At 34.4% G+C, this 22,708-nt stretch overlaps 2 protein-coding genes across 4 annotated transcripts in view; one reads left to right on the top strand and one right to left on the bottom strand.

Moving 5' to 3' along the window:
- The window catches only part of COG5 (component of oligomeric golgi complex 5), a 269,120-nt gene that overhangs the window by 62,195 nt on the left and 184,217 nt on the right, over positions 1 to 22,708 (top strand). The gene's annotated exons all lie outside the window — the stretch shown is intronic.
- GPR22 (G protein-coupled receptor 22) lies at positions 3,873 to 7,546 on the bottom strand. 3 transcript variants are annotated; one of them, XM_043871710.1, is made up of 2 exons: positions 7,409 to 7,546; positions 3,873 to 5,550 (listed from the first exon to the last, which is right to left on the bottom strand). In XM_043871710.1, exon 2 carries the CDS (start codon positions 5,524 to 5,526, stop codon positions 4,225 to 4,227), a length of 1,302 nt encoding a protein of 433 aa, XP_043727645.1. In that variant the 5' UTR covers positions 5,527 to 5,550; positions 7,409 to 7,546; the 3' UTR covers positions 3,873 to 4,224. The 3 variants fall into 3 exon arrangements, with proteins under 3 accessions (XP_043727645.1, XP_043727643.1, XP_043727644.1); XM_043871708.1 differs by lacking the exon at positions 7,409 to 7,546 and adding an exon at positions 7,261 to 7,391; XM_043871709.1 differs by lacking the exon at positions 7,409 to 7,546 and adding an exon at positions 7,157 to 7,289.

Genomic DNA, 22,708 nt, shown 5'->3' with positions numbered 1-22,708 from the left:
AGTGTTTAAAATTTTTTATAATTAAAAAAACTACCAAAGAAGAAAATAATGTTTAATGGAAAAACTCAATAAACCAATATGTGAAAAATACAAAGTAGATAATATAAAACATTGAAGTGGAGTTTTCATTTTAAATATTTGTAATAACTAGAACATTCTTGAATAATATTATTTATTTTACTTAATTGAATTTTCTGCTTTTCCAGAAATTCTTGTTTTTGTCCTTGTTACCTATGTATTAATGCTTTATTCAAAGCCTAGTTTAAAAAGTTCTTAGATCATTGAGGAAATCTCATTTCTTGTGGTCGTTCTTATGGCCATCATTTTTAATTCTTCAGTCTCTTGTACCAGTTGGCTTTCTAGTCAGTTGGATACGTCACTGATTCTGCCTTTATGTTGCCTGTCACATGTATCTGCTCCTTTGCAGAGCTGCCAGCACTTCTTGCCAGGCCTTTCCTTACCTGTCAAGGTGACGCAGCAGCTCCCTACCCGCTGTTTTACCTGGCCGTTTGGTTTTCCGGTTTCCCGTTGCTGTGTCTTGATCAGCTCTTCTGCACAGTGCTTTTTGTTGTCGTCGTTTGGTTTTTGTAGCTCACTGCCTACTGCATTATTCCCCTGCTCAGATTTCTCTGCTGGCATTGAAGACCTCTATCTTTTGGTTCTAATTTAACTTACCAGATAAGTTCTCACTGCTGTATTACTTTTCTTCTACAGGGAACTGTATTTTCTGTTTCCAGAATATGCTTTAGTAGCTTTCCTCAACAATCCTTTTATTTATACTGTTCTTAAATCCAACATAGCTCTTTTCTTATTAAGAATTTGACTCTTTTAAAATACCACATTCTGATTTTTTTATAGGTTTTCCATACTTTTTACTACCTTGATTCTATATTTTAAGCTCTGAGGGTAATACGTAAGTTTCTGCCATATAAGTATCTTCCATAATGCCTTCTACTTTGTAAGGATTCAAATGTTAATTGAATTACAAAGCTTACTTGAATGTATAGTCATAAAATATAATAAAGCCAAAAGTTTTATTGGCTTTGGAAAGTAGTCTTGAAGTTACTATGTTGAAGAAAGCCCTACAAATAAAGCAGTTGCTTTCATATACTTTTAGGTTTTTGCATTTAAAAGTCTAATCTCAGTGAAATCTCACGAGTTTGATTTTTTAATGTCCAGAGAGCTGATTTTTGCTATAACTTTTTTTGGGGGATTAAAAAAACAGACCACATACCTAAAAATTGACTTATCATGAGTAAAAAGTACAGAATTATTATGAATGGCATTTTTAATTAAAGCATTATTGTTAATTCTTTTTTAATATGTTTGAACATCTGTTGGGTACAAGTTGGTAGAATAACAATGACCTTAAATTAGGAAACAAATCAAAAAGCAGTAGTTCCATATCTTGTTGAGTGCTCTTCTTTAGTTAGTTTTTAAAATAATAGTTGTTTCTGTAGTTTTTAAGAACTAACACAGTTAACTCTATAGAAATTGATAGCTGTGAATGTGATTTGTGGCAGGTGGGTAAAAAAAAATTGATTTTAAGAAGATCCCATATTGAATTTATTGTTACCTTTATTGCTTTTGCATTTAAAACTTCATTCTAACATGAAAAATTTGCATTAATGTTTTTAAAAATAAAATTATTTGAAGTAAAGTAAAAAATTTACTTGTTATGGTAAGAGCCATTGTAAGAAGAATAAAAATAATTCACCTTTTCGTTGAATAAGCATTTAAAAAAAGGTTGTCTAAGCTTCTCATTCTTTCTTTTTAAGCTGAAATCAGCTGTTGCAAACATATTTGTGACTTGTTTTTAAAAACTGAAGTTTTAACATAAATATTATTGTAGTTTACAAGTCACATATTATTTAACACTAACAAGCTATCAGAGGTTATCTGGTAAATATGAATATTCTTGATTATAGATCATTGGGTATACTTCTATATATCTGAAAGATTAATACAGGTGGGCAGAAATGCTTGTTAGTTGTTCTTGTGTCAAGTATAGAAATAGTAGTAGTTTAGAGAGAAACATTATAATATTTGCTGTGTATTTCTTATTTTGTTAGTTTTCTTATTACAGAGAACAAGAAGGCAATAAGGCAGTTTAGACAGATTTATTAGAAAATGGTTTTTAACTGAGTTTTTTTGGCATGTTTATAGACTTGAAGATGAAAAATATTTAAAACATAAAGGGTTTTTCTTAATATGAAAACTTCAAAAATAATCTGATTTTCACTTAGATTAAAAACTCGATATTAAAATACTTATGCTCAGAAATCCAAGTATAAAATTAGTTTAAAAATTTTAAAGAGTATGTTAGGAGATACTCTGTGCTAGATGTACTTATCTAACAAAAATTTTCTTGATGTCTTTATGAAATCCTGATATCTCTTTAGAGTTTCAAGATATTAGCCCTACTTGTTTATGCTTCATATTGTCAAATTGAGATATTTCGTTAATTCTATTAAAGAGTACAAAGTAAGGCAGAAGGAAACTGTTCCTTTGCTAAGATTTGACATTATGTCAAAATTATTATCAGAAATATATCACTATTAAATTTCTCATGTAATCTCAGTGAATTCAGGCTATTGCATGGTGCTCATTTCCCCAGTGTATAAGATAGTTCAGTAAACTAGATTGGGTGAATTTCATTTATTTACACAAAAGTGGTGTATTACTGTTTTTTTCCTTAACAGTCCAACATTTAATTTTTAATTATAGAAGACCACCTGATGAAAACAGTTTCTTTCAATGAGAGATTATTATTGAATTGTTTGACAAAATTTTTTTATTTAAAAATGAGTTGCTACTTGATTTAGTGAATACAGTATGAAAAAACAGAATAAAGAATTGTCCAGTTAACCAATTACAAGGTAGCAAGTATTTGCCTATATTTGCCTATGTTAAATAACTTATTGCTAGTTTTCATATACAGTGATAATTAGCACTTACTGATAGATTATTAGATTATAACAATTGGAAAATCCTTGTTTGATATAAGATTGTCAAACCTGGTATCTATAGTTGGGATTAGTAATTTCATAGTTTCCTAATATGAATTGAGGATTGGAGGCAAATGCTTTAAGTTTATGTGTTGTAGAGTAAAAAACATTTGCAAGATTTATTGCCACTTTAATGATTTTCAGAGTTGAAAAGAACTAGGGTATTTTGAAACACTTGGGAGCTCTGATAGTGTAGGAACATTGTATAAATTTTATTACTCTAAAGTTGCTATGTATCTAAAATTATAAGTAGGTGACTTTTCTATAATGACATAAAGTCTTTTTTCCCCCTTTCCTAGAATTCAGATTTCAGTAGTTAATTTCTGTTATACAAAAAGTCCAACTTGAATATAAAATTAGGATGTCAGTTTATTTTAATGTACTGGTTTTTGCCTGTATACTGTATTAATCCAGAGCATTTTGTTTAACTCAACCAAAGTGAGGAAGGAAGAAAGAAGCTTTGCTTTTCTTCCTCCTTTTTATTGTCAGTTTGTTTGTATATTGTAGGTATAGTGCCCTTGATCTTAAAAAATCAAACTTTTCTTCATAATAAACTTAAATTTCAAAAGTTTCCCTGTCTTGATTACATATACAGAGTTGTTTTGTTTTTTGCTTTTTGAATTTTAAAATCCTAATAAATCCTGCGATTTCCTACATTCCAAAAAGGATAAAGTTTCATATATAGGTCATTATTTTTGATGCATCAAACATTATAGCAAGTAGACTATGTTAGAAAACATAATATAGCAGTATAGAAAATCCTGGGTTGTTTTGATTGTTTGGAACCCATAATTTTGGTTTCTACGTTAAAACTGCTATTCCAGTTATTAACATATAAATATATCTATAGCTTGTGGCTTAGAAACAATACACTTTATAAAAAAATGCAAGGATATCTGTGTCAGTTATATTTTAAAGTTATACAGTGTTTTAAGGCTATGTATTTATTCTTTAGAAAATATGACTTACATGAATATCTTCTGATGGACATAATATTGACAAAATATACACATGATATTACCTTAACAAACTGCCATGCAACAGATACATTAAGTAATGAAGAAATTGAATATATATGACCTAATTTAATCTTGACATTTACATTGAAAGTTTACAACATAACCTATACTTAAATTGTTTTTCTTATATTTGGCAGTAATTCATTTTTTACAATTTAAAAATTTTGAATGTGGGTTTGGTGAAACTTAGACTTTCCCTAGTCTGTGACAACCTGAGGTACTAAACATTTTTCTCTTATTTCACTATCTTCAAAGGTGATTTTTTTGTTTCTTTTAGGATCTATCCAAGAGTTGTGTATTACAGCATTATTAGGCATGGGATCAGCTTCTACTATGGAAACAACTCGCTTTTTCATTTTACTTTTTAAGACCTTTTGAAATTTTTGTCTAGTAAATGCATATAATAGAGGGTGAAATATAGTTGTTCCATAACCCATGACTAGAAAACACAACCTTAATTTTACTAAAAGGTCACTTGGGCCTAAACATAAAATGGTGGTATTTAAAACAGAAATTGGTGTCCAGCAGAGAAGAAATGTAGAAATAATCAATAAAGACATCTTGAAGACTCTTTTTTGCCTTTCTCGTCGTTCACGGTGTCGTTTCATAGCTCGCCGGAGAGCAATTATTACAGACACTGAAGTTCTAACACCAAAGACTACATTTCTCCCACCACTGCCCTGTGACATGTCTGTAGTCTCGTGTTGTGTGGTTAGAGAAATTGTCTTTTTCTTTCTTGCTTTCTTCTTCTGCCCTGTTGAGAATCTTGTGCCTATTCGAATATTGAGAGCCTGAAGTATTTTGCTGTATGTGATTAACATCACTATGACAGTGAAAAAGAAGATTGGAATCTGTACTAGCAGGTGATAATACATTCCCAGTTCAGTGTAGTACTCATTTGTGCTGACACACAAAAGTGTCTTGTTTTCCCATGTATTTCCACTTTGAAGGCTGAAAAAATTTACCTCAATAAAGGGAATCAGGAAGGAGAAAAAAGAAAAAATCCAAATGGATATCATTAGCATTGCAGCTCTGCCCATTGTCAGAATTCGGTTTGCAGGCTTTACAGAGATGTCGTATCTGTCCAAAGTGATAGCGAAAACGTTGATTGCTGTTGAGACACTTGCAAAAGATACACAGGCCTCATGGAAACAGCAGATGAGAGCCGTGTTACTCTCCAGTGAAAGCAGAAGGATAACTATCGTTAGAGGAATGCATCCCACACAAATGATCACATCAAGTACATGAAGATTCATTGTTATAATGTTACTGACAGAGTTGATTAAGTTGGATTTCATGCAGTAAAGTACCAGTACGGTGAGGTTGCTGCCAAGTCCCAACACAATTTCTAACATAAGAAATCCGGTGAGAGACACTTGAAAGCTTAATGGATATGATAGTGGTTGGTACATATTGGTGTTGATGTCATCAATGTCATCTCGCACTGTAATGTTAGATTCAGACTGCATGTTGATTTCCAGAATGGGAGAAAAACACATTCTTTTGGAGCAGCTGTTTTTCCCCTAGAAAGTGAAATAGAATAAACTATTTGATATTCAGCAATTTAAATGACGTACAAAACCTGTGCTCATTGTGAAAAAATTTTTTATTGTGTACTTAGTTTAATTTTTAAATTTATAAACTGTTAATGGAAAATGTAGAAACATCAAGATTACATTGTTTTGATGTAAAAGGAAATTGGCCCATTTGAAGAAATAACTATTGGGGATTGCTTCTATATGGTTTGAAATTATTTAATAAACTAAAAAGGTTTTCCTTATTAGGGTTTTTCAAGGTTATTATTTGATATACAGTGTATTTTTGTATAATAAAACTACCCAGTATGCAAAAGTAATTTTAGCCCAGTGTTTTAAGATTTAATTTTAAATGTTGTGAGTAGGTGGAAAATAAATGCTGTTTTAACATGTTGTGGCACAATTAGTGTAGGTGTAATTATTCCCATGAGATTTCAAGTGAACAGGACAAATGTTCATTTAAAATGATAAATGGCACAGAGCCCTAGTTTGTTTTAAATCACTTTGTCCTTTTCCTGATTGAAATTCATATTCAGAAGTCTACAGTGTGCTTGGGGATATCTGGAGTTTTTTCCCACCGAAGTAGGAAAATGACAAATATTTCATATTTTTCAGTGAAAGTGCTCATTGAACTTTACAACGAGCAAAAATTGGAAGAAAAGGGACAGTATTTTGAAATAAAACACCACAAACCTTGGTGAAAGAGCACTAATCACTCCTATGAATGAATGATTTATTTTGTGACCACACCCTTTCATATCATGTAGAAGGAGAAAATGGAAATTTAATATCACTTAAGAAATAGCCATTTTTGTGATGGTTTAAAAGAATATATCAATTGATTTTATTAAGCAGATTTTTTTTAAACAAAAGATGAAATTTTAGGGAAGAAGGAGTATCTGAAGCCCATTTTCTGAGGAATCTATTAAATTTACACATTCCCTATGAAACCTTTTGTATAAATCACCCAGTATATATCATTTTGAGGAAAATTAAGAAAAAAAAACAACTCTTGCTAATTCATGCATATTTATGTTTTAATATAGAAGTTTAGAGTAATTTATAAAAGTAATGTCTGATTTGCTGGGCTAAAATGTCAGTAATTTGTATATTAAAATATAAATGATACAACCAACTATATTTCACATTTCAAATACAGCATTTTGCCTGCAAAATCATAACAAATTATAAAAGCTAACAATTTTCAGAACTTATGTTAGCTTTTCACTTGTAACCTTTGACAAGTTTTAGAATACAGTTTTATTTATGCATATTATTTTAGAGGTAGTATTTCAGAAATACAAATGCTGATAACATTATTAATTTCTTTTGAGCTTGATATAAAGTATTACTAAAGGCATATATTTGAGTAAGTGAAAGTCTTAGCCAGCATTGAAATCCTATAAAAATGAGAAATTTTAAAGTGTGCCAGATTTTCAGAACTGACAGATTAAAACATCAGATCTTTGTCACAGCATTTAGAAGTGTCAATTTTAGACAATAACTGAGGGAAATACATAGAACTGTAGATCAAGATTCTTTTCTCTTGTAAATGTTAAACAGTGCTGTGGGCTGCATGCATCTTCTGACCTACCTGTTTGTTGTTGCCTTATGGGCCTTTTGGCTCACTATAGCAGTTTTCCACAATATGATAACATGATGTCATTGACAGATTTGGACATGATTTTTTTTTTTTACCTGACAACAGTGAAGTAGCTGTGTTTTATTTCATGTCTTGTAGGAATTCTTTCATTTTTCTCTTCAGTACTTCAGCTGCATGAATTGTAAGATTTAGTTGGCTGATGGATTTCTAAAGACCAGTACAAAACACTTGTGTTTGTTTTACCTTAAAAAGTCACAACCGAGAGAAACTTCCTCAAATGGTAGGCGTTATGTTTCCCATTGAGAGAGTTTATGATGATGTTTCTTTATTTTCCAGAACATGTGAAAACAAAAAGGAAACATAAAGTTTCTAGCTTCTAAAATGTTTTTAGACATCCTTTTGTTACAAATGTAAATCTGTTTCTATAGCAGTCCTCATTACTTTGAAATGATTTCTTGGTCACATAACTTGCTTTGTAAGTCCAGTCCATGTTCTCTTGATAAAAACCATCTGCTATTTAATTTGGTTTGTTTTCATTAGAAGAGGACACATAATTGGTCATGAAACTCAGATGGAAAAATTCTTTAGTAATATTAATTGATATGAATATCTGAATATTTAATGCAGAAAACTACTTGGTAAAGCTTCATTAGCTTGCTGGTAATGTATGTCATTTCTTTTGGCAATCCATGTTTCATTGTTTCTTCAAGAATTGGTGGCTCCACGATTCTGGTAATGTTATAGTATAAAATTCTCCTTTAAAAATGCTCACCATTTTGTTTTCAAGGTTTTTCAGTTAAATTGCTTTTCATTTTGTGGCTATTTTATATGGCATCTTCTTAGGATTATTATTATTGATGTGTTATAATCCCAGCAGTCCTGTAGACCTCTATTCTCCGGTTTTAACTCCTTAATGTCTTAAAATCATGTGTTGCAAGAATATCCTGCAGTTTATGGTTCAGACAGCTAGGGAGATGATGGATCAGATGCATTCTTCATATTGTCAGTTGTAAATACTGAATTAGCTGCTTTGAGCCCTTGTGAAAAAGAAAAAAGTAGTTAAGCAATAGGGTTCCTAATAATTTTCAATTAATTGAAAGTTACTTTAGTTGTGCTTATTTAACACCATACACAGTATTTGTTATCAAAGTAAGGAAACTGTATGTATTATTAGAGCCATAGCTTATGCATAAATTTAAAGGTTTCTTTTAAATAAAAATATTCTCTCTTCCTAACGAAGACTAAATATTATGTTATTCAGTAACAGAGTTAATATTACAGACATTGTATTTTTTTAAACCAATTTCTGCTCTCATTTTAGAAGTTAACGTTTATTTTCAGAGATTATGAGCAATTAGCATACAGTGAAAGTACTGTCATTCCTTTTTGTCTTTATAATAATTTAACAGTATTTCCTGCTGTAAAATATTATAGCTTGTTTAATTATTAGCACAGGGTTTGAATTTTAACTGGTTAAAACAAATTGCATGATAAATACTATAAATTTCCTTGATGAACTGTTCATGTGGTTGAAATATAAAGGGTGATATAAAATGTAGCTGCAAATTAAATAATTTTCAGTGAACATGCCCAGTAATAAACTTAACCTAAAATTGAGTAACAATAGCTAAATAATAAACCTCTTTATTTCTCTTTCAAGAAATATGATAATTTTTTGAACACTTGAGAAAGACTAGTAATGACATTAGGATATTTAGTAGTCTGAAGTAACTTAAAAAGCTGGTATCTTCATCGTGTTTCAACAAAGACTATTCTTTATATTTAACATACCATCCTAAAAAATTACATTTAAAACATACCATATCTTAAATAGATCTAAAAGATACATGTTTAGCAATAAGTAGAATTAAGCAAATAAACTCTTAAAATTTAGGCTGAAATTTTTCAAAGTAATTTTACCCCACTATGCTGGTTCAAAAGCAGCCGAATACTATAATAAGGAGCACAGCTTACCTCTGCTAAAGATTTGAAAGATTCTTGATGTAGTTGAAGCGTTTCCAGTTTTGATTGATTCATTTTGTTCACTGGTTGGTAGAGGACGGGGAAAGAGGGTCATAAACACCTCTTCGGAAGAGACCTTAATGAAAATATGTGTCTGGACTGTGCCATTGTCTCAGCAGTACTGCTAATGTATGGAACAAGTAGTGCTGCTGGGAGGCTGCTGCAGTCTCTCCCTCTTCCTACTGTGGAATCAATAAGCATCTGAAAATACATAATGAAAGTAATTTAACATACTGAAGGCTTCTTGTCTCCAGAGACAACACTTAGATTCAGTCTTTCTAAAAAGGAATGGCACTGCTTTTCAGAGGAAAGCCTGTTCTGGGCAGCTTTTGCAGAATGACAGCCTACCTTGTCGCTTCTCTCCACTGCAGAGAGATGCAGTGCATTCACTAATTTTGATTGGTCAGTTGTATTGGGCTTAAATTGTGCTTCATATGTATAGCAGGGATTTTTCATCCCCCACTGTTTTATATAAGGATGCTTTTTTAAAAGGCTATATTTATAAATGGTTGTGTGTTGCTCTTAAAAGAACATGAGTAAATCAGTCTTTAAAAATGCATATTCCTTTCTGGTTTGTTGTTCACTTATGCCAAACATTAAAAAATATAGGGAGGTGGCAGGGGGAGGGGGTAAGAAAGAATTACATAGTAAAATGTATGTATTCTTTTTAAAGCCTTGGATAATTGCACTTGAAAATATTTTAGTTGTATATATGTTTTAGGTTGAGATTCTTTGTTCTACAAATAGAAAGCCTTTGCATCTTTACTGTGAACCACATTGAATTTCAACTAGTTTGTTTGTATTCAAGTCATTTTCTCTGTGTATTCCAAATTTTTGTGAACATCTCAAGGTGTTAAACATTATTATGACTGCAGCAGTCATTCATTCAGGTATTCATTCATTTCATTCAGGTATTCATTCATTTCATTCATTCGTTCAAAATATCAATAAAACTTGATTTAAGGTTGTTATACCCTACAAATATTCTTTAAAATTCCATTGCTATTTTAAAAAATATGTTAAGATTTAATCCCAGGCATTACTTTTGTTATTACTACTCAGCCTTTACCTCTGGTAACCCATTTTGCTCATTAGATACATACTGGTCATGTGCCATTGTATTTCATTTCAGCTGGTTGTTTCTGTTTTTAACATGTGTTCTTTTAGTGGATTGCTATACCTTAGTATTATATGCAGCTGCATGTTAAAGTTATTGGGTGAATATATTGGTAAAGGAAGTTAATTACGTATCTTCATAAGTTACAAAGCTAAATTATTTTTAGGATATTCTATCAAAAGAATTAAAAGCAATGATGTAAGTAACTTAAAATATTTAAATTTATATTAGTTTTGGTTGTTCAGTTGCGAAGATGTGTCAGACTGAATAACTTTCTATTTTCAATATTGAACACATTTTATTGAGGAAAACTATTTTTTAGTCTTGAATATATAATATGGCTGGATTATGTATCTCAACAAGACAGAAGGCATGTTTCAAATCATTGAATTATCAGAATATTGATTACCTGCTTCCATTATTTTGGAAATGTTAATGATCTACATTTAAAAAAAATGTCTACTAGGTTTTTAATTTATAATTGAAATTATTCTTTATAATTTTGAAAGTCAGTATACATTTTAATAATCTTCCACTGCTAGTGTTTAAGCTGCATACGGAGCTGGCTAAATAATATGTGGATTGTGAGTTGGATTTCCATAGAAGTTGAGAGTAATGTGGTAGAAAATCTTGCTGTGAATTTCTAAAGTTTTCTGCACAGCTTTGGGTGGCAGAACTTTGATAATGATAAAAATTAAAATATTGTGCCACTTCTGTGCATTTTGAAAGATGGAGAAAAGGATCTTAGAAAGACAGCCATGTTGAAAGGTTGTGCAGGCGTGCACATAAACGGGCAATGTTGTTTGAAGCTTAAACCTAAAACCATAGAAAAGGTAGCATCAGTTGAAACTTACGGTAGAGCTAAGAAGTTTACTAACATACTGGAATACATATAGTGCTTTCCTGCCAGAGAATTGAAGTATTTGTTTATATGTATCCTCACAATATCACCATGAAGTAGAGGAAACAAAGGCATAGAGAAGTTTAATGACATGAAAGGAAAGTTAGTAGTAGAGCTGATGTTAGAACTCTGCAAACCCCCCTCTAACTGAATATAGCTGGCCTTCTCTCTTTGGAAAATTTTGAGGGTTCTTTTGGCTTAAAATTGGATGATTTGGGTTCAGTCACTACTGAATAGTTACATGACTTTCAAGTCATATATTCTCTGTGTCACCATATAGCTTTTACTTTTTAAATTAATGTTTATTTATGTGCTTTGTTTAGCTCTCTATGAGACAGTATTTCTAAGTTACATTCAGACTATTTTGAAAACAATAAACTCTGGAATCTTGCTAAGACATAATGGCAGCAAGAAAGTTCAGGTCTAGACAACACTTTTTATTCCCTATGACTTGTGGTTAGGGATACACAAGATACTACAAATAATAATTACTTCTTACTGCATACATTACTTGGTATACTTTTCTTTTTGTTTCTTATTTTATTTTTTGGCTGTGTCCCACAGCTTGTGGCATTTCAGTTCCTCTGCCAAAGACTGAACCTGGGCCAGGATAGTGAAGGCCGAAATTGTAACCACTGAGCCACCAGAAAACTCCCCTATAGTTTTCTTTTTAAAAACTACAAATTGGTTTGTTGAATATAAGTTTCTCTGATTTCTTAGCAGGATAATTCTAAATTCCTTTGTTTTTAACAAAGAAGAAAATATCTAAACTCCTGGATTGAGAATCAGATTTATTTTTTTCATGAATAAAATGAACATCAAATTATAAATGTCAGAATTTACAGGATTCTTATTTCCATAGCAGCAGACTTTCAGTTTTATTTTTAATATTTTTGTGTTCATATAGGATACTAATTTTGAAAAATGCTGCAATTAGTGATTTAACACCAAATATAAAATTTGTAAAATTTTGTAAAAATCATTTTATAGATTACTTAAATAGTTAATTAATAACCTTGGAAAGCAGTTTAACTTTCCTAATAATAACTAAGCAATAGATATGAATCTAACCTTGAAATAGCTCTATTAAAATCCTTTTTCACAAGTTGTATTTTTCTTTTGCTTAAAAGCATTTTGATTTTTATTTAGTTTAGGAACTAAAATTCCTGATATGAGAGTCTTTGATTTCTAGTTTTATATATTTGCCTCCTTAAGTTTGGACAACTTTGAGTATGAGAGAGTAATTTACTGTTCACATTTAAATTCACTGTTCATATCAGATCATTCTTATCTAGCTCCTGTCTGGTTCTGATGCTGCAGAATTTTTGATGATTTTGAAATTATAAATAAAAAACTCAGTTTTGTGAAATGTTGGAATTAACCACAACTGATGGTGCTTTGAAACTGTTTGCAAAGTATGTATGCAATGTGCTACGCTCAGTCACTTCAGTTCTGTCTGACTCTTTGCAACCTGTGGACTGTTGCCCGCCAGGCTCCTCTGTCCATGGGATTCTCCAGGCAAGAATACTGGAGTGGGTTGCCATGCCCTCCTCCAGGGGATCTTCCCAGCCCAGGAATTGAACCCATATCTCCGGCGTCTCCTGCATTTGTAGGCAGTTTCTTTACCCACTGAGCCACCTGGGAGACCCATTAGCACAACTGAGACCCCCTAAACCTTATTCCCATTAGCTCGTGGTATCAGAATATAGAGAAGCAAGCCTATAGATCTGTCTCTGGACTACCTTCATAAGGCATGTAACTGGTCTGTTATCAACTGCACACAGGCCTCCTGAATGCATGGTTTCTCCACCCCTGCAGAGCCCCTTAAACTGCTGCTGTAAGCAACACATGCAGTAAGCAAGGGCACCGGTATAAAGACCAACGCTAATTGAATAGTGTCAGAGCAGCATTTCACATACTCCCATCAAGCACAGGGTGTGAAGTCGGTGAAGAGGAGAGCCAGGAGGAATCATGTCCTGGAGCAGGGCTGGGGGGCTCTGCCAGCGGGCTGTGCAGTGCGCCCTGTGCCCTGGCGGGAAGTCACGAGATGCACTCCATGCCTTGTTTCTACCAGGAAGGGAGGAGAACGGGGTCTGACAGGGAAACATTCTGTCCCCTAAAAACAGCGTGGCTCATGGACTCTGAATGCACATTTATGGTGTAAAGGAATTTCAGTTCTCTGATTTCATAAAGCAAAAATCTCAAGTCTTTGTGATTGAATTTCAGATTAACTGGCACTTTATTTTGCTTAAAACCTAAACATTGTCAGTTTGAGAAGAAATCCACTCTGACATATAGATCTCCCTGTTTTAATTCTAGGGTTTCTTCTTTTGATCCTTGGTAAAATTTTTCTTCCAAGAAACAGAGTAGATACTTATATATATTTAAAAACATGAACCACTAGAGAATGAAATAGGAAATCAAGAAGGATTTAAGTTTTGGCGGCCCTTGCTTTTTTTTTTTTTAAATTCTTTAAAGACTGTACCAGAATAAAAGGATCACTGGCTCTGAGTCTCCTAGAGATTACAAGTGATGAAACTAAAAATAAACAAATCCACATCCCCAAACAAGGTCAAGTAACCTCAATTCCCTGCCCTGCACTACAGTAAAAAAAAACATGAATACCTTTAGTAGCAGTTCAGAATTCATCTTTTATCTTGCTTGCCCCATCAGTGGAAGTTTAAACTCATGATTTTTTTAGACATCCATATTTTTGTATATAGAATATAAACTTGTATTAGATGACATCTGATTTTTTTTTTAATTCAGGTAGAGAAAGAAGCAATAACTTTTAACTAAAACCTTTTACATTTTTTGATTGCCATCCAACTTGCTACCATTTAGCAAAAAACAAAATTTCATAGTGTTTACCTCAGATCTTACTGCTTTACAACTGCGGCATACTGTCCATTAAAAATAAAAAGATAAAAAACAAACAAACAAACAAACAAAAAAATAAAAAGATGAAGCAGTCAATCCAGTGATTAACATGGCTTTCATTGAGAAAAGGGGGGAGAGGGATGCGGGGGTCCTGACCAATAGACAAAAAGTAAACACACAGTGGTTTTCTTTAAGAAAAAAGTGTTATTTTCAACAAGAGAGGAAAAAAGCATTGAAAGCCCATGAGTCAAACCATATTCTATCTTAAGTAGCTTTTCTTTCTTTTTCCCCTTTTTTTTCTTTTTCCTTTTCTTTCTCTCTCTCTTTTTTTAAAATAAAATCTCTCCCCAAACCATCATCACTTTTAATATTCCCCAGACTGGGCTTCGTCTTCAGACCCTTCATCCCCGGATTTCTCAGGTGGAGCGCTTGAAGATGTTTTCTCCTCCAGAGGACTTTCTGGTTCCTCATCTTCTTCTTTGGGAGGAGTCATCTTTTCCTTTGAGCCTTTGAAGCTATGGGGCGACCCACTTTCCCCTTGCCTTTCACAGGACTTGATGTCACTGTGGCCTTTGTTTATGTATGCATAGCAGTTTCTAATTGCTGAAAAATCACTTTTAAGTTGTATTGTTTCAAGGTTACTTTTCAGTGAATACTTAATGTAGCTAACTCTCAACTCTCTAATATTGGAGGCCAAGGTAGAAAGAATTATTTCAGTATATACAGCTAATTCAAAATTTTCATTTGGCTTTTCAACTTTAAATTTCTTTCACAGCAAATGTTTTATCAGAAAAATAGAAATGGACCATCTGCTGAAAACTCCCCATCAAATGAGGAGTAACCAGGGTAGTAGAAAGTCAACAATATTGGTGATTCATTACTTACAAAGGAGGATAATTGAAAACTGATTATAATTGAATAAAGTATATGCATCAGAATTATATATCTGAACTGAAAAACTCCACAAAGCCTTCTTTCCCCTCCTTCCCTACCTCACCTAAGTTGGGCATTTCAATTTTTCATTTTTATTTTTCACAATATGTAAGTCATTTGCCAGCATCTATTATAAAAATAAATATGTGGCATTTCTTTTTGTTTTTCTTATCCAAACCTTGATTTTGGACCCTGTGATTATCACTACTTTTTAATCTCCGTCTGTTGTCCTACTGTTGGCATGTTGTTTTGGAGGCCTTGTCCAAATCATTACCACCCCTGACCCAGTTTTCTGGCTTACTCTTTTCACTGCCTGTATCCCTTTTTGCCGCTTTAAATATTATGGATTTTGTTGACATTTTTCTCTTGTATTTCAATCAAAGAATTACATATTTGTGGTTTTTTTCTTTCTTTTTTCTTCCCTGTTGCTGCTTTACATATTCTTGTAATTCTGTAGGTTATGCAGAATCCAATTCATTTCTGTGTTCTGAAACCAAGTTAGTTGATTAACTAGATGCTGTATTTAGCAGAGCTATGGCAGATCCCCTCTTCTGTGCTGTTATGGGTCCTTTGCTTATTTCTTCTTCTTTTTTTTTTTTTTAGTATGGAGAAATGTAGTTATTTTTTGTATATTGACCTTGTGTCCTGCAAATTTACTAAACTCATATATTAGTCTTGAGAAATTATTTTGTGAATTGCATGGTATTTTCTATACAGACAGCATCATTTGCAAATAGAGAAAGTTGACTCCCTTTTGAACTATGTATAACTTTTATTTCTTATCTTGCCTTATGCTGTGTAGGATATCTGTTACTAGGATTTATAAAAGTATCTTAGGAAAAGGACTCTGCCATGGGCTCTGAGCATTCCTGAAGGCCCTGAGACAGCTGACGTTGCTGGGCATGCTAAGAATGAAAAGGCCTGGCTGTTCTTTCCTTGATCCATTTCTCAAGGATCAAGGAGTTGTGTTCGAAGCTGGCACCCTTAAGTGATGCAATAATAACTCCGCAAACAGCAGACTTTCTTCTGCTTGTTATAAAAATGGTACATTGTCCAGCTTCGTGTTCTTTGGCTGTGATGCAAACCCACTGTATCCAGAGTATCTGCCTAGGCTCCTCTGGCAGGAAGAGTTGGATGGGAAGGTAGACTGTCAGTGACATGATCGCTCATGCTGCTTGCTGTGTTTTGAGTCCTTTGTGTCTGATCCAGGCATCTTAAGTTTTCTGCCAGCATACATGACAGAAACAAGCTAGCTTTCATAGCTTGCAAACAGGGTAAAATCTAGACCCTTCATGGTGTTTGACAGTTTTGGGAACAAGAGCATAATGTTGACTGAAACATGGCTTCCTACAAAAGAGAAGACAAGGGCCCTTGTGGGCTGGTTGAGAGAGTATGAGATCTGGTAGCAAATGCTCTTGTTTAAGTGGTGGGTTAGCCCCTACTGTCTTACCTGTTAATTAGTTTTTAGAGGCTAAGCAGTGAGAGAACTAAACAAAGCTGCCCAAATGGTACTTTGGTTTTTGCTTAGGCTCTAGGCTGTAGGAACAAAGAATATTATTATATCAATGAGGCCGCAAGCCTCTTGGCCTAGACAAAAGGCAGTATAGCTGTAGCTGCTGATTAAGGGCTCCCTAGAGCTAAAATAAAAGGTGCCAGCAGTGAGAACAGAGCTTTGGGTAGACTTAATGCATTTTAAGTTCATTTGTTGAGTCTAGGTAGGCAGCCACTTGAAATTGAATGTAGCTGTGAAGTCTTAGGGGGAAGAGCTACTTTTTCCCTTTGTGCTCTTCGATTCGTCTCCCGCCTCGACTCCAACCTCAGCTGCTTAAAGTAGACAGCAAGTGTGGCAGGGACCTCAGGGAGAGGGGAGAGATCCAAACTTTGATAGCTCTGTTGGATAGAGGTGCCAAGCACTTTCCAGCCCGGTCCTGTGGGGGAGAAAGTGCAGTAGGTGGCAGGGAGGCTGAAAGCACTGAGAACTGCAGGGTGGAGCTGTCGCAGTGTGCGCACGGGCAGATCAACAGCCCCTAGGCGCAGGGGCTTAAAAGAGTTTGGAGGTAGGTGGGAGGAGGCGGCCTTGACTCTGGGGTGAGGAGCCAAGCAGAAGAAAAGCCTCCCACCAGCTCAGGCTGCTTCTACAAGCTTGCTTTCTCCCCTGCCCTGCACTCCGCCTGCTCCTGGTCAGAAGGTAGTGTTGTCTCCTGGCAGCTGAGGCTGTAGTCTCTTTTGTGTATGTGTTTAATTCCTTGGTTTGTGTTCCTGCACGGTGCTGAGTGTGTGTAGGGGGGCACGACAACACTCAAATTGAAGGAAAGCTAAAGTGTGGGTGGAGCCTCTGGTCTTATTTAGTGTACTGTTGTTCTGGCTTCCTGTGCCAAATATGTATTTGTTATTAACATTTTTCACATTCTTATGTTGTGAGTGTTTATAAATTCATAGGAAATTGATCCATTCATGGACTCCTGCCTGGTGCCCTCCCTGGTGATCTGGCACAATGTATCATCCTAGGAGGAGAGGAAAAAACCTTGGCTTTAGTTTAAGAATTTGAGGCTGCTAAAGTGCTCAGGCCATTTCTCAGCACAGCGGTGCCAGCTGCCTGACCCAGTTGCCAAGCGCATCTCTTTCGAACAGGCCTACTGCTTAAGGTCTTGTTAAAACCAGACGCTTGACCCATAGTTGCCTTGTGACTCTCTGGTCCAGTGTCACCATTAGGGGGTAGGTTAACTCAGACTTGACAGCTAACAAGGTCCAGTAGACTTAACTGAAAGAAACAAATGAAAGTGGTTTGTTCAAGGGTGCAGCTGGCCTGGTCTTAGTGTACTTTTGGTTTTACATAAAGGAATAGAAGTGAACCCTTTTGGGGGAAACCTTTTCTTTCATTCCACCACCTGAAGCAAAGCACTTGTTCCCTGGGGCCCTTGATGCACAGAAGTTCCTGTAGGTACATGGGCCTGGCTCACTGAAAGTTTGGCCAAGTTATAAGCTGATGATATTCATCGTGCTGCTGCAGCTGTTTAACCTCAGTGCCAGCTCCACAAAACTGAGACTGGATATGACCACTCTATTCCATTCTCATAGCTCTGACCAGTGCTCCTCTTGATTAATGTTGTATTTTTACTGACTCCTGGACTGTTGCCTATAGCATAGTCTTCAGGTGCACCACTTGGAAGATAGGTTAAAAGCATCTTTCTTTGGGACTGCAAACTATGGAAACAAATTGCAACCACCAGTCAGTTTTGGTCACTGGAGTGTGTACATCCCAATAGCTGTCATTTCCACTTGGATCTGTTATCAGAAACAGCAAGATATCTGCTTTTTCCTCTCCTAGGAAAATAGTTTTTTTTCTTTTTTTTTGCTATTTCCTTTTCCTGCCTCGAATGTGTTTTCAACAATGTTCAGGAAATGAGAGGTTTTTTGTACCCCAATGGTTTTAGGTGTTTATTCTCCCTTATGTTAGAGATGGAAGAAAGGATCAAGGCTGAACTTCATGCCTTTCTCTCATTCCAAGCATGAGGGATGCTTTCTTAGACCTCTCACTCTGCACCTGGTCTTTTCTTTTTTTTTGATGCAAACCTGATGAGGCTCTGAAGAACCTGTGAACAAGTTGTGGCCTCCATGGGTTCTGTGTTTTCTTGCTGGCACACACTCAACCTTTAGGAATTTATTAACAATTTTAGCTGAATTATTCTTAATGGTGTCCAGGATTGTCTTCCCGAGGTACTCAAGTGCTCATGTCCACATTTATTCTGCAAGGCACCTGTTTTTCCTTAGAGTTTGGGTGGGTTGGTTTGTTGGTGACCTTGTTACCTCAGCTCTACTGGCAGCTATTTACCATGATGATATAGATTAACTTAATGACTGCACTTGGTAGATTACTCTTTTAGATATGGCATGATTTTATTTATAGTTATTTGGACAAGGTATTTTGCCTGTACGTTCATGAGGTTTATTGGTTTGTTTTTTTCTTTTATTGTATTTTTTTGTCGGTTTTGGAATCAGGACTTAATGTTGGGTTCATAATGAGTTGAAAAACGTTTCCTTTACCTTTAGTTTTAAAAACATTTATGTAAGATCAGTGCTAGTCTTCCCTTAATTGTTTAATAGAATTCAATAGAGAAGACAATCCTAAAGGAAATCAACTCTTAATATTCCCTGGAAGGACTGATGATGAAGCTGAAGCTCCAGTACTTTGGCCACCTAACGTGAAGAGCCAACTCACAGGAAAAGACCCTGATCCTGGGAAAGACTGAAGGCAAAGGGAGAAGGGGGTGGCAGAAGATGACATGGTTAGACAGCATCACCAACTCAAGGACATGGATATGAGCAAACTCCGGGAGATGGTGGAAGACAGAGGAGTCTGGCGTGCTGCAGTCCATGGGGTGGCAAAGAATCAGACACGACTTCGTGACTGAACAAAACAAAGAAAACATATGAGCCAGGAGGTTTTATATTGTTTAAAGATTTTAATTATAAATGCAAGTGGTTTAATAGGTAATAGATACAGATTTTCTATTTTTCTTTTGTCTGTTTTGGTGATAAGTATCTTTCAAGTAAATTATTGTATCATTTGATTTGTCAAATTTATTGACATTGATTTGTTTTTCTCATATTTTAATATTTGTACCATTGTACTGATACCTTCCCTTTCATTACCAATATTGAAATTTTGTATCTTCTTTTTTCTTGGTCAGTTTGCCTAGAAGTTTATCAGTTTTGCTTAATCTTTTCAATAACCAGCTTTCGGCTTCATTTTCTTAATGAATAGTGTTCTTATGGTTCTTATTCTGTCCTCATTTTTTACATATTTTCATTTTACATAGAGAGCTATACTGACTTTTTTTCTTTTGTCATTAAAAAAAAAGTTTCTTTTCTGTAGGCATAGTTTCTGATGAGAGGTCTATGATGGATCTTACCTTTGTACGTTGTTATTAATTTGTCTTTTTTCCTCCGGCCATTTTTAAGATTTTCTTTTAATCTCATTGTTTCCATAGTTTCACTGTGATTTATGTTGGTGTAGTTTCTTTGTGTTTACCTTCTTTTGGGTTTGCTTATATTCTTGGGTTTGTGTTGTTGCTGCTGTTTTTGCTCTTTGTTGTTTTTTCATCAGATTTGAAAAAAAGCCAGTCTTCAAGTACTTTTTCTTTTTTATATCTTTCCTTTTCTTCTGGGACTTTGATAACGTGGTTTTTGGCTCTTGGTGTGTGTGTTAGTCGCTCAGTCGTGTCCAACTGTTTGCGACCCTCTGGACTGTAGCCCGCCAGGCTCCTCTGTCGATGGGGATTCTCCAGGCAGGTGTACTGGTGTTCCACATGTTATTAAGGTTCTGTTCGCTTGTATTTTGCAGCTTTAGTTTCGGTGATTTTATTGGCTCTGATTTTAGTTTCAGTGATCTCCTCTCTGGTAGTGTCTGATACGTGCTGAGCTCTTCTAGTGAATTTTTCAGTTCAGATACTGTTTTTTCCAGCTCTAAAAGTTTTATTTGATCAATGTTTATAGTTTCCATTTTCTCTTCATTGTGTTCATATTTTTTAAAAAAAAACCTGTGGACATAATTATAATAGATATGTTAAGATCTTTTATCACTGAATTTCGCCATTCCTTTGCATCTTGGTATTTCTAATAATTTTTGATTGGATACTGGCCATTGTGTTTGAACACTGTAAATGGATTTTGTTTTCTTTTAGTGAGTGGTATATTTTGTTCCTTCAGGTAGTCAAGTTATTTATGGATCAACTTAATTCTTTAGAGGTTTGTTTTTAAGCTCTACTGAGGCAGTTTTAGAGCAACCTTTAAAGAAATATTTGAGAACCTTTAAAGGAACATTTAGAGGAACTTTTAAAGGAACATTTGAGGAGCATATGAGGAATGTTTTCTCATATTTTAGTATTTGTAGGATCGTACTGATACTTTCTCTTTCATTACCAGTATTGGTAATTTGTTTAGCCTTACCACTAAGGCATAATCCTTCATAGCTTTGTAATGAATTTCTCTGTATTCAGTGATGTCTTTTCATTTTGGCTTTCCAAGCTGGAATATCTTGCTCAAATATCTCTTTGAGCCCGTAGAGTTGATCGGTTTGCAAATTTTCTAATAGTTCTTCACTTGACCTTTTTGAGTCTTACCATATATATTCATAGCATAATATTCCTTTGAATATTCAAGAAGCCCTATATAGAAATGTCTGGAGCTGTCTCTCTGCTTAGCTTATTTTTTTCTGCCTCAGCTTCTGGCTGCCTCAGCCTTCCTTAACTCAGAGTCATCCCTTCAACTCCTCTAGACCCAATGTACTCCACTAGGGTTTTCTCTTGTGTTGTAGAGGGAAGTGTATTTAGGCAGAAAGGCTCGATCATTACAGTTTCACTTCATTTGTTTCCAGGAATTATAGTCTTGCATTTGCTGTTGTCCAATATCTGAAGATAGTATTTTCATAAATTTTGTCCTGTTTTCTAATTGCTAGGGTAAGCCTTGTACTGATTACTCTTTAGCGTGCAAGCAGAAGTTCCAAATTTGTTTTAAATGTTAATTATCATGGAATTTTTCTTTTCGTAATTGATTATGAACTGTCTTGTGGCATTCCTTTTATCACAGTCTTAAAATTATTAAAATCTTTGATTTTTACTTTCATGCTTAATTTCTTAAATTATAGTCTTAATTATAGGCTGATAATATTTTGTATCATGTAATTCAGATTCTTTCCATTTAAGGTATCTCTCCTGCACAGTTTTATTTCATAAGTGCCTCTGTTAATTTTTTTTCCCTCTTGGAGAAGAAGATAACACTGCTGGAAAAGAGATCACATAGCTATAGAGATTGATGCTTTTGCAAATTTCTGTCGTCTAATCTCTAATCATTTCCCTGCTTTCACAGGTACAGTTAGATAGACCAGGGATTGATACTTTTTCTGTAAAGGGCCAGATGGTAAATATTTTAGGCTTTTGGAGCCACATACAGTCTGTAATGTGTATTCTTTTTTTCTTGCTGACTCTTTAAAGATGTAAAAACCCATTCTTAGCTTATATGTTGGGCCCATGGGTGTTAGTTTGATCACTCTGGACATGGACCACCACAACTTTGTTCAAGGAACTTTTCCCTCTGCCTCATTTTTTACCAAAAGACCTTACTTCACTGGAAAAAAAAAAAAAAAGGAGACTTGAACTTTGTCACCTTCTTCCATCCATCTAAAAGCCTTCCTAGATCTTCAGTTATTTGTCTACCTTTCATTCTGTGTCAAACGAAGAATAATTATGCTATTATTATTAAGCCTAAACCTACTATGTGGATTCCTGTTTGATCCTCTTCCAAGTTCATTTATATCTTGTTCCATCTTGCTCTCATATATGTTATCTTCCTTCATTCTTCCAACTGTACTTAATCAGTATGTGCATATTTGCTATCTATCCTGCTATTTTGAATTTATATACTAAAATGTTGATTTTTAAGGGAAAAATCCAAACCATTGAAACAGTTTATCTTAGGTACTTTTAGTTGAACTTAAATTGAAAATATATAAAACTTGCTTTTACACGGTAAAAAAGTATATAGATATAAGGTGTTTTTATGATACATACTCATTTCTGGGCTGATTTTGGCCATGTTTTTCTTCGTTTTGTAAATTAACAGCTCCTCCCTGCTCCCCCAGTGACAACATAAGACTAATAGATTAGAACATCTCAAGCAAAAATGTTCTGTT

Source organism: Cervus elaphus, chromosome 18, assembly GCF_910594005.1.
Source record: "Cervus elaphus chromosome 18, mCerEla1.1, whole genome shotgun sequence".
Taxonomy (NCBI): domain Eukaryota; kingdom Metazoa; phylum Chordata; class Mammalia; order Artiodactyla; family Cervidae; genus Cervus; species Cervus elaphus.
This window is presented reverse-complemented; position numbering and strand designations above follow the sequence as displayed.

Excerpts from the sequence above, each read along its gene's own strand:
- GPR22 (XM_043871710.1), bottom strand. The coding sequence starts at position 5,526 with ATGTGTTTTTCTCCCATTCTGGAAATCAACATGCAGTCTGAATCTAAC.